This window comes from Anastrepha ludens, chromosome 3 (genome assembly GCF_028408465.1).
Source record: "Anastrepha ludens isolate Willacy chromosome 3, idAnaLude1.1, whole genome shotgun sequence".
NCBI lineage: Eukaryota > Metazoa > Arthropoda > Insecta > Diptera > Tephritidae > Anastrepha > Anastrepha ludens.
The window spans coordinates 27,743,552-27,756,594 of NC_071499.1; the positions used below are offsets into that span (position 1 = coordinate 27,743,552).

At 33.7% G+C, this 13,043-nt stretch overlaps 1 protein-coding gene across 1 annotated transcript in view; it reads right to left on the reverse strand.

Annotated features, from left to right (window-relative positions):
• Window positions 1–2,539: 2,539 nt before the first annotated feature.
• Window positions 2,540–13,043, reverse strand: part of LOC128857430 (ubiquitin-like protein 3) — a 39,260-nt gene continuing 28,756 nt past the window's right edge. The window contains exons 3-4 of the mRNA XM_054093186.1: window positions 10,712–10,876; window positions 2,540–2,796 (exon numbers count right to left, since the gene is read on the reverse strand). Coding sequence (XP_053949161.1) covers window positions 2,732–2,796; window positions 10,712–10,876 — 230 coding nt within the window. The 3' untranslated portion in view covers window positions 2,540–2,731. The remainder of the gene's footprint in view (window positions 2,797–10,711; window positions 10,877–13,043) is intronic.

Below are 13,043 nucleotides of genomic sequence, written 5' to 3' on the forward strand. Positions count from 1 at the left end.
CGATTTTTAGAGTGTTAAATTCAAAACTGCGCCATTTTGTAAATTTTTTTTTGTTTTTTTATTCTAGTAGGGGGACATAGCTACAGTCATACTGATTAAAATTTTTTTTGCTTTTTGTTTTTCAGATAAATAGAAGAGTCAAAATGGACAACACCGTCCAGGTCCAATTTTTCGGGAAAGTCAACTTCAGCGGCCGTAGCCGAATGGGTTGGTGCGTGATTACCATTCGGAATTCACAGAGAGGTCGTTGGTTCGAATGCGGTGAAAGCAAAATTAATAAAAAAAAAAACATTTTTCTAATAGCGGTCGCCCCTCGACAGGTAATGGCAAACCTCCGAGTGTATTTCTGCCATGAAAAAGCTCCTCATAAAAAATATCTGCCGTTCGGAGTCGGCTTGAAACTGTAGGTCCCTCCATTTGTGGAACAACATCAAGACGCACACCACAAATAGGAGGAGGAGCTCGGCCAAACACCTAACAGAAGTGAACGCGCCAATTAATTACTTATTTATTTTTTTTATGTAAAAGAAGTTAAATAAAAAGCCTAACAATTTAAATATCGTTTTTCATTTTTTATTGTAAAAAAATTCCTGAAAATACCCTAATTTTCGAATTATAGACCACCGGGACCCCTTAGTCCAAATATAAAGTCTAACATTTTTTTTACTGGCGGTCTTCGTGAATGAAAGCCTTTATATGAAACAAATGCTTACCACAAAAAAAAATTATCAAAAATCAGCGCGTAATTTCAACCATTTTAAACTGAAAGCGATTTTCAATGGGTTGTGCAACGGAAAAAATTACTGTTTATACAAAATTCCACATAATTTCCAACTGAAATTCGATAGGTTATGCAAAAGTTACTGCATACCTAAAAATTGTCTAAAAATTCTGACAAAAATTTTTTAAACTGAAACTTAAATTCAATAGGTTATGCAATTTAAAAAACTACTGCATATCTAAAATTAGTCTAAAAATTTTCAATGAATATTTTTTGAATTATCTAAAATTTTGTACCTAGTTCGAAATTTTGAGTTATTGTGAACACAGGTGTACATATGTATAGTCCTTATAGCATGTATACATTGTACATACATATTTATATTGGGTGTGTGGGTCATATTTTTTTTCAACGTGTTTGTTTCGTTTTTTTGTGTGTTTTTGTTTTTTTAATTATCGCGGCTGCAGTTTATTACCCTTGGCTAGTATGCTTTAATTATCTATGTATATGTATTTTTTCTTTAATATTGAATACTTTAATTTAATTACATACACCTACTTCTTTGCATGCCATCCTTCAATTATGTACATTCATACTTATGAGCATTTGTATAATTGAAAGACATTCCATTCCTCTCGACATACTGAATGTTGGTTGTTCTATGTTGACATATGAAAACACATCGTTTAACAGAATACATAAATAACAGTTTAATTACATACATACATACATATAGTATAAATCAGCTACAAATACTTGACAGTGCAAATCCTACACTCAACAACACATATACACCTTTCTGTGCCTGTAAACATTTTCGTTTTTTTTAGTTTCGCTTCCTTTGCCATTTTTTCATTTTTCATTTTCCATTTTCTATACGGCTCTTTTCGCACTTGACAATTTGCGACTTGCAGCTTGCAGTTTGCATCTAACATTTGCATTTCGATGCGGCGTAAAATAGACCATCAATCAAACGATCATCAATCACATATAGCACGATTGTAACGGTAAATTGTATATAAATGTTAATTTAAAGTAAAATTTAGCTAGCAAACACTTTACATACACACATAACAACTCAATGAAAATGGAAGGAATAACGCAATTTCTAAATTCAATTTCTCCTTACACTCTCTACTCTTTACTCTCTACGCTCTACTCGCTTGTCTACCTTCTCAATTTTCACTCATTGCAGTTAGCTGTTATCAATTTGCATTCGCCATCGCCGTCTTTACATTATGTTACTTACATACATACATATTACATATAACTGAACTCAAGTCAAGTCAATGCAATGCAATGCAATGTACTGCAATTGAATTTCATAAATTTTGCTTTTGTTTTAATTCACTACTTAATTTTATTAACATAAATATTATATCTACAATTACACGTTATTTTGAATGTAAATATATGTAGGTAAGTATAATGTTGTGTTATTTATTATATACTATTATAATATACCCTTTTTGCACAATTTCTCCGGTCGACAACTATAAACCTCTAAGTTCCCTTAGACTCCTACACTTACACATACTTATAACTGTTGCTCTCATGTTTTCGTTTTCGTTTCTTTTTTCTCTTTCTTTTTTCTTTATGTTTTTTTTTTTTTGTGTTTTTTGCATTTTTTGCTTTTGCTTTTACTTTTATTTATTGTTTTATTTTGAGTCGAGCTCCGACATTGTAATTATTTTTTCACTTTTTATTTAAATTTATTTTCTTTTTTTATTTCGTTTTCATTTTCACTATGGTTTTAAAAATTTGCCAACTACGATTCTTGAATTCACAATCATTTTCACATTTGAAACTTTCTACTAATTACTCGTTTTCATTTTGTTTTTTTTTCATATTATTTAGTTTTGATTTAAAACTATTCTCGGTTATTTAAGTTTCACTTCAATTATTAGAAAATATATTTCATCCGTTTTTTAATTTTATATTTCTGTAAATATTATAATTATAATTATAATATAGCATTTAAATTAATTTATTTACTATAGGCTAATTTAGTTACAAAATACAGCATGTCGTTGAACAGCATCTACTGGAACCTCCTTTACTCTTTTGCCTTTGGTCTGTTTATGGTGGGGGCGATAGAGAAAACGAATAATTATTTGTTAGTTTCAAGTTATATAAGAATGTTTAAAAAAAAAACTTTAAAACTAAGTAAGTCGATTGATAACATGGGTCAAAAATAATTTTAACAAAAAAGTGTTAAATGCCAATCGTCAGTATGGGTGTTCCAAGACGAGCTTAATCCAATAATCCAAAATTGTTCGCAAAGCAAATGATAGCCTGTTTTTTCGAAATATCTGGTCATTTCGCGACTGTTCCACTAGGAAAACTTTAAACAGTCAATTCTGAGTGGTACAAAAATATTTATTTGGCAGAAGTTTGTGTAGAATCAAGGAAAATCAACCGCCGAAGACGAATCATCCTTCACGCAAGAGAGTTTTTGAACGCTCAAAATACTGAACTAAGCTTTTGGTGACGAGTGTCGGCATATACTTAGCCGTCCAAGCCGTTTTACCGTTCCGGACGCGTGACGGCATTTAGCCGCCCAAATTAGTTCGTAGCTGTAAGGTTCGCTACGTCTGTCGTTTTGAGCGATAAGATATGCATTGGTATAGTAAAATAGTCACGTACAGTGTTGCCAACGCCAATAAATCTGAGTCGCTAGGGCCAATATCAAAAGTCGCTAGAAAGTCGCTAACTCCCTCAGGGGCGGATCCTAAATTTCATTCTGAGAGATGCACAAGAGGCCAGCTGCGGACTTAAAATTTTTAGATGAATAATAATTAAACCAGTAATACCAACTCTACTGAAATTTTGAGATCAACGGAAGTTAGTTTCAATCTCCTAAAATACTGCTTTTTTTCAGAGATAAATCCATTATTTAAGCAACCTCGAGATAGATTTAAATATTTTATATTTACTTAAAATGAATTAAAAAGTAAGTAAGCTAGAGGATAGTAAACAATCAACTGAGCCGATATAAATTCAATTGTTTCACGAACAGAACATAATAAAATTCGGGGATTCCCCGCCCGCATTGCTCTTATGTGATCAGTGCTAAAAATAATTTGGTTACTCATTACAATTGTGTGAAACAAGGTGTAATTGAATTGGAATATATTTTATTATTATTGTTATTTATTACAGCAATATGAAATATAACACTAATTGATAGAGCACACTAGCTACTTAGGCCTACGGTGCTATATATTTTATTATTTCTTAATACATCGTATGATTTTTGTTAATTTCATAAAAATTTTAAGGTAAAAATAAATTTAAAATTTCAATTATAGATCAATAATTTATCAATGATAACACACCAATAGGTAGTGCTTTATTTTATCTATAGTCAGTAAATTGTTACTCTAGAGTAGTGATGGGCAAACTCAGCACATTTGCACTGTGCAGCAGCGTGTGCTTCTGCGGGCGTAAAAGTGCTAGGTGAAGGGGGATAACAAAGCACAGGGAAGAAACAGAAAAATTGAGCGAGTTGTGTATGTGTTTGTACCCTGAATGAGAGAACAATTATTCATGAATTCTTACCAGGGATGCCAACTTTTAGCTTCATATCAAGAAATTTCTAAAAAAATAGGTTTTTTTGGTACATTTTTCTTCAATAACTAAATTTAATACATATTACACTTTCTATTATAATAATGAATTAAGATAATGAACAACAATAAACAAGAAATTAAACATATCAAAAGTTCGCGTAATACTGTTTTTTAATTGCTAGATGTAAAGAAAATTACGACCTCTGAAAATATTTAATTTGAGATTAAATTAAAATCTTACATATTGGAAAGCAATGTCAGTTAAATCTTCAATAATATTGATCACTGCATATACTGACGAATCTGTAAATTATTCACACTTATGTTATTATTACTTAAATGATTTTTAAGATCGGATATATTTTTTTAAATTGAGCTAAGAAATCCAGAAAATCAGTTCTTTTAGCAAATTACTTTATAAAACAGCAAACTCTCTTCAGCTACCGAAGTTTGTCGAATGTTTCAGAACTTTTAGCTACTGAATGATACCATTTTTTCTTTTATTTTTCATAAAAAGTGGACGTGATTGATAATTAATTTCGCCCATCTAAATCCAATACACTCTGATATGCACAACTGCAAATAAAAATAAACAACCAAGAGTATATACTTATGTATATGAATCATAAATAATAAAATCAACAATGCCCAAAATTTATTCCCACATTTAACAACTGCGGCAACTCTTACTCATAAGTTTTGACATTTCATAAATAAAATCAGTTTTTTCGTGATTTCTTCATTTTTCGACGATATTTTTTGAGACCGTAAGTTACATATTATTGTCGCATAAAAAACCACTAATATTAAGTGTATTTGTATGGTGTGGATGCAGTGGAAGTGCTGAAAATTCTATTTAAAAATTTGAAACGGCGAACGTCAAAACAAAGTGCACAGTGTTCAACTGCCGACAAAAACATAAATTTATTTCTAATGTGTAATATATTACTCAGTTTTAACTTTTAAATAAAATATTAAATATAAAGCACTTGGTTCAGCATGACCACAAATAAAAGAACATTGTTAAATTTTAATCCGAAGTGGAGTGTAACTTGTAGACTATGTAGACGGAGAATCACAATGCCTTGTATGTGAAAAACGTGTGGTGTGTAAGGTTTTTAACGTAAAGAGACATTATGAGCTGCACAGGAGTGATTATGATGAATATGTAGGAAAAGAAAGAAAAAGTATATACAAATCCTTAAGTCTAAACGAAGAGCCCGATTCGATGTGCCAAATTACAGAATGTCGGAAAAATTCAAATTATTAAAATTTTTTTTTAATTTCTTAGGAAAGCGAAGATTACGTTGTAGATGCAAAGCGTGCAACTTATGAAATCGCGTTAAACCTTGTTCGTGAGAATCGTGCATTTTCGGAGGGCGAATTGGTGAAGTCTTGTATATTAAAAGCAGTAGGAATTTTGTCCCATTATCTCGTAGAACTATAAGCAGACGAGTAGATGAAATGGCGGAAATTACAGAATCGCAGTTAAAAGAGCGTATAAAATCATTCACAGCGATTTCATTGGCAATTGACAAAAGTACAGATATATCCGATATAGCCCAATTAGCGATTTTAATCCGAGGAGTTGATGCCCACCTAAATATATGTGAAGATCTTTTGGACATTATTCCAGTGACAGGGACGACTAAAGGTGAAGATTTATTTCAATGTGTTAATGAATGTACTGAACGTATGGGTGTATCATGACGAAAAGTGGTTTGCGTTGCCGCCAATGGTGCGAAATCCATGAGCGGATGCAAACAATCTCTAATAATTTTTGTGTAGTTTGTCATACTGTGCGCATTGCCATATGCGTGTGATTTGAATTTGAGAGCAACTAAGTACTCACCAAGAATACCCACTCTGCTATGATAATTTCCTCAATGTTTTTTGAAAAAATCCTCTATTTTTTTTTAATGGAAACATGTATAAATTGTTCTTTTTAACAAAATAAAATGTATAACATCCATTGTTTAAATAAAATATGGCTGGTTGAGATTACTGTTCGCTGTTGTGACCAGCATTCTTTAAAAAAAAACGCACTAACATAAAAACATACGATATACATACATACTTATATGTAAACAAAGACAATTTTTTCATTCAGAAAAATATACACCGATTTGTCAGTACAAATTTATCTCCACTTAGTTTAGCAACTATGAAACTTTGACATGCGAATGTTCAAACTTCTTGATTATAAAATCGCCTATGCTTCTTGGTTACCAAAATTATAAAAGTAAATAAAATAGAAATTTGCAAAGATGATGTTAATATTCAAAGAAGCGTTTCCAATAAAAGAAACCAAAAGCATTTTATTATTTAATATGAACAATCAACACTTCGAAATCCCCTAACATGGAATGAAGTCCCCTTATCTGGTAACTTTGCTATTGGCAAAGCTTCACTCTCTTTTTTACAAACACATATGCATTGCTCAGACGTGATTAATATACGTACACGCCTATTGCTTACCCTTCTGATGTAAGTTTGTCGCCCCCCCATCTAGCACTTTGCTAGCACGCTCTGCTGCGAGCGTGCCACGCTGCTGCCCGTCCCTACTCTAGAGTATGGAAGGTAAAGGGCATTCACGTGTAACCAAGTTGACAGAAAAGTCTCTATTGCCTAAAAAAAAATATCTATTGCCAAAAGTCGCCAGATAAGTCGCTAAATCATTTTTGTCGTCAAAACTTCTTTTTTGTCGCCAAGACTCAAGCAAAAGTCGTCAGTTCTAGCGACAAAGTCGCTAAATTGGCAACACTGGTCACGTAGGGGCCATTAGCGATGAAGTCTTATCTCCTTATAATGTAAACTTACGATGTGAGACGTCGGTAGAGTCAGAACGAATTTCACTGCCAGAGGAACCATCAGGTTTTTTATATATTTTATATTTTATCCTACGCACGATGGCTAAGCACTCTAGAGATGATGCGTTAGACGGAAGATGACGGAATTACTTCATCAAGTAGAAGTGAAATCCGTTTTTGATTTTATGAAAATTTTTTCTTGTGTTATATAAAGCCTTAGTTTTTATAATATTCAACGTATTTATTTTCTTTACAGCGCACTCCAATACCTCTCGTACTCAGCGACGCTCGCCCGCCGAGCGGCTTCGTCTTCAAAGGGTTAATAGGTTTTCCGCCTTACAGTGCCGATTTGACACCTTAACGATTTGTTTTTGTTGCCGAATATTAAAAAAAAAATGCGAGGCCAAAACTTGAAGAAACTCTTGAAGCCTTTAAACAGCTCGTTTTGGAGGTATCCACTTCTGAGTGGCAAAAGTACTTTGAATTTTAGTTCAAGCGAATGCAGAAAGGAGAACATTTTGAAAAACAATAAAACCATTTTCACTATTATTTTACTGCGTTTTTATTATCGGCTTCATTTTCGACAATTGCGGAAAAACTTTTGTGCGCAGCTTTCTAGTTAATATAGATTAACCCTTTTGGTACATTAGACGTACCAGATTAAGAGAATCTGATTTCAAATAATAAAATAAAAAAAAAATTGTTTTCTTAGTGATTTAGACCACTTTCAAAATTATGAGCACTTATGCATTTTGGTTAAGCAGATATTTTCTGTTCACTTATTTCATTGTTTAGTTTTAATTTTATTTTCATGAATTGCGTGTTGTTGATAAACAATAAAAATTAGTGAACCATAAGCAAAATCATCAATGAAAAAAAACTTCAAAAGTTGAAGAATTTCTTTCCGATAAAAACTGCCGTTGATGTACAAATAGCGCAAGCTGTGGTAAGAATCCTGTCTGCACAGGCTGCCAGCAGATATCCCAATCCATAGTGCCAAAAACATTATTTGTATTCGTTAACGAAAAAAGTGAGTGTCGAATAGATGAAGTAACTGGCATTAATAAGCATACAGTATGGGCCAAAAGTATTAGGCACCCCACTAAAATATAAGTAATTTCAAATGTGGGTTTTAAAAAAACCACAGCTTTTTGCAATTGTGTTACTAGTGTATTTAATCTTTGATTACAATAATAAATTGTATTATGGAAAAAGCCCTGGCACATCTGGTGCCTAAAGTCAAAAAATATTTTGGCATTTTAAATGGGGTAGGCAATGTGTGAATAATATTTAGTGCAAAATTATAAACCTGATATAAATAGTTTATTTTTATCGAAATGCCTAAACAAACCTTTGTTACGACAAATGAGTGAGAATCCAAGTGTTAAGTGAGGAAGGGAAGTCTCAGGTTGAGATTGTCGTATTGGTGGGTTGTTCGCGGTGCACAGTCGAATGTGCTATAAAGCGATTTGCGTAGACAAAATTCCACGATAAATACAATACATTTCACCACAACAAATAAATAATGCAAAAGAACACTTCATTAGTGTACGGGAAGACGCAGAAAACTTATACGCAAGTCATTCGGGTATCTTAAAAAATTCTCTTCTGCCCTTGCAGCTGCTCTGTCGGAAGAAATTGGAAAATTCCGTTAGTGCTCGTACAACTAGAAGAAGGAAGCAAGTTTAAAAGGATGTAAATCCCGAAGGAAGCCTTGGCTTTCGAAAAAAATAAGAAAAAAACCGGAGGAAGTTTGATCGAATATTCTGTGTGCTGATGAATCAAACTTTGAGGGAGGCTTAGTTTACCTAATCCGGCTGTATGGCTGCCAATGGTGCCGGCGAAATGTTCATAAAGTACATAAATGTATTTATTAGAAACTGTACTTTTGCCTGCGTAAACGCACATTTTCGGCGAGATTCATTTAGATAAAGTTCAATTCCAACAAGATGAAGCTCCTTGTCTCAATGCGCTGGTTTAGTGAAAATAACATTGTTTTGTTACATTGGCCAGCACAGTCTCTAGATCTAAGCCCCACACATGTGGCGTATTTTAAAACATAAGATAAAGGAACACGAGTAGAGCGCCATAAGTACAACCGAATGTGCCAAGCTGATACGCCGCATGCCACAGAGAATTGCTGCTGTTATCAAAGCAAAGGATGGACCTATTAAATATGAATAATTTTATCACTAATTCCTTTTATTATTACTGATTTATTAATAAAAGATCATTACTTTGCTACATTTGGCCAAGGCTGTATGTTGGCAGCACATTTGTTTGGAAGCACTTAAGGGGGGAGCCTGCTTTAGAGGCTTCAAAACATCGATTTTTTTTTTGCATAAATGTCTTCCCAAACTTTCCAAGAATGTGCCCTCAAAATTTTAGAAGCAAATTCAAAATATTTTCGGAGTTACAGAAGAAATTGTGAGCAAGCTTCGAGCAGGTATACGAGCGGCCGGATCGCTCGAAGTGCAATTTCTCGGTTTTTTATTTTTACGATTTTTCCTAATTGGCGGGAAAGATTGGGAAAAACGAAACGAGATAACATTGATTTTATTTGGAATTAAATTCTCTTCTAGTTTAACCTAAAAAACCTTAAGAAAGTTATGATTAACCTACTTTTTAAACAATCTAAAGTGAATTTGTTTTTCCAAAAAAATGAGTTTTTTTTAATTAGCGAAAAATTTTTGAATTTCTTACATTTTGTTTAATTTTCTTGGTTTAACTAGAAGCTATACTATACTAAAATTATTATTTTTTTTTTTTGATTTTTGGTTTCAGATGAAAATTGCGACCTGCATCTTTCCCGCCGCACGACAAATGCACACTCGAGACGCCTCGGCAAAATGCTTGTACCAGGCACAATATGACATATATTTTAATGAAAAAAATTGAGAAGACTGTTGAAATATATAACAATAAAACCTGAAAGTTTCGTTTCAATCGAATATTTCTTTCCTTCCCAAAAAATCCACGAAAAAATCGATTTTTTTAAGCCTCTAAAGCAGGCTCACCCCTTAATGAGTATTAAGAAGACCTTGCCTAATATCAAAGAAGAGAGTTGGCAGCATTGAAAATAGTAACTTTGCTGTTGCTTTCATATGCAAATATTTCGTCAAGCGAGCAGAGCCCAAACGTAGTCAGCAGAGAAATGGCGAAACGAAGGCGCCTAATGTTTTATCTTCAATGTTGTTATCTTTTGAACACGAAAAGTGGGGAGGAATTCATCCACAATTATATTTATTTTTACTACCAAATCAGGAGTTGTAAATCAGTGCTGTCAACACCCATTAAAATGATTCGGATCGTTACTGAACTGGATAGCCGAAGAGTACATGCTAATTATTAGTTTATGAAATTTATTGTTAGCTTATTTTGATATTTAATAGCTGTCCGTTAAAGCTTACGGGAGACTTTTCATCACTTTTTCCCGTTCATTTTGCCCTTTTGCTCGCTAAAAGTATCTTTCATACAAATTTTAACAGTTCTCTAGGGGGGCTAGAAAACTCTCCGAGATTTTGCAGATTTTGTTTACAATTTATACCGTTACATAAATTCTATAGAAACATTTATTTTCTTTTAAGAAATAATTATAATCAACTCACCTTGCGAATTGGGTTCTGGCAAATTATCACGCGGCACTAAATGCATAACAGTCGTTTTGCCCAGCGGAAGTCCCAGTGCGCCTAAGGTTACATTGCAATGTAGAAATCTACCTTGATATATGAGACGTAATATTTCGGCCTTGGAGACGGCTTCGCGTTCCCAATCTGCAATGGCAAATAAGTGCAAAAAAATTATCATATTTACTCACTCCAAATACTCCAAAAATATTAAACTTAAAATATTACACTTAATATGTACAAATTTCTTAGTTGTAAATAATTGTTGTTGTTACCTTAAAATGTAGTGAAATTAATTGCAAAACCTGCGCAAACTTTTCCCGACCCCTTACTAGCTCTCTTACATAAGCACTTTGATGCTCTTTGCAATTGGCGCAACAATGACGCAACTTTCTAGCCACCAAACTCGACACACTAAACCTAATGGCAGCAATATGCGGCGGCCAATATATGTTGCGACACCCACTTTCGGCAAGTGCATTGTTTGATGATAGAGTGTGGTTGCAAGTACCAGCGTATACACTTATGCAAGTATGTGTGAGCTGTGAAACTTTGCAAGGACCAAGCATACAATAGTGGACCATCATTATCGGTTAGATTGTTGTTGCTTGTTTGTGTACGTCACGTCGACGCATTAATTTCACTGTTTGGTGTTTAGTGCGGGCAGAAACGAAAGCCACATAGCTACGTATTCATAGACCACCTCACACTCACACATTACACCGTGTATCCAAAAAAAAAACCGATTTTTTTTACAAGTAGCCGAATTTTTTACAAAATCAGCGCATATTTTGGAATACATGTTTTTTTCTTATAATAATTATTTCATGCATTCGCCTTTTGCTTCGGTACAGAATTTTACATAATTTTTCTCTTTAGGAATGATATGAGATTTAAGTTTTTATGAGAGGTGTCGCGCCCCCATTCGTAATTTATGTAACTGTATCGAATTTCTTTACCTTAACTTTAACAATTTCAGTTACAGGAGGTGCCACGCCCCTTTTTTCAATACCTACCAGTGTTCATTGTAAGTACGGTTTATAACGGGTGATCAGACTGGAGGTACTTTTTTCAATGGGGTTTTTTTGACAGATCACGCGTGACTACTATTCATTGATATTTCGTCAGAAATGGCTCAACAATGTTCACAAATCGTACAATTGTATGTTATTACGCTCTGTGAAAAGTGTTCATCCGCCTTTTGGGACCCGAATTTTGTTCAGCGATGAGGCCCATTATTGGCTAATGGCTACATCAATAAGCAAAATTTCCGTATTTGGGCTGAAGAGTAACCTGAAGCCATTCAAGAACAGCCATTTTACATCCATTGAAAACAATCGCTTGGTGCGGTCTAAGGGGCTGGAGGAATCATCGGCCCATATTTCTTGAAAAACGAGGCTGGCGCCAATGTAACAGTGAATGGCGAACGCTAGCGCGCCATGATAAACGACTTTTGTAATGCCAGAAAAGCCAAAAATTGAAGCTCGAGATCTCCACAATATTTGGTTCCAACAAGACGACGCTACTTGCCATACAGCCCCCCCCCATTTATTTCGACCAAGGACGTGTGATATCACATCTTTAGACTTTTATTTGTGGGGGTATTTAAAGTCTAAATGCCTTGTGGACAAACCAGCTTCGATTGAGGCATTGGAAGCCAATTTATTCATGAGATACCGACTGTAGTCCTCCAGCGACTCATTCAAAATTGTTGTTTACGGATGGCTGAATTACGGCGCAGTTGCGGCCGACATTTGAAAGGGATTATCTTTCACAAATAAATGTCATAAATTGTTCTACACCAAAATAATAAAGATTGTCAATCAATTTGAATTTTCGCTGTTTTATTTCAATTTAAAATCCGATACCTCTAAATTGATCACCCTTTCGAATTGAATGAGTTCAAAAAGCGTTTTTCTACGCATTGCGTACGTTACAATTTGAAGATCCTATACCGTTTAAAAAGTTCGCGGCTAAGAAGAACAGTTCGTTAATTATAGTTAAATTTTTTACTTAAGGGGAACAATTTTAATACTCCACAAAGGAGTATTCGATATGCTTGACATTTTAAGCGGAAAGCTTCAAAACCAGCTTAGCGAATTTACTTGGATTTTTCTTTGTCTAAATCGGTTTTTATTAAGGTTCTTAATTTAGTTGCTTAATTTTTACTTAACATGGAATTGTTCATTATATATATTTTATATATTTTCAAGTCTGTAAGGTACTTTACGAGCTGCAATACGATAAAATAAATAAATAAAAATTAAAAACAAAATTTAGGATTTTTTGGAATAGCTAGTTTTTTTGGCATAGA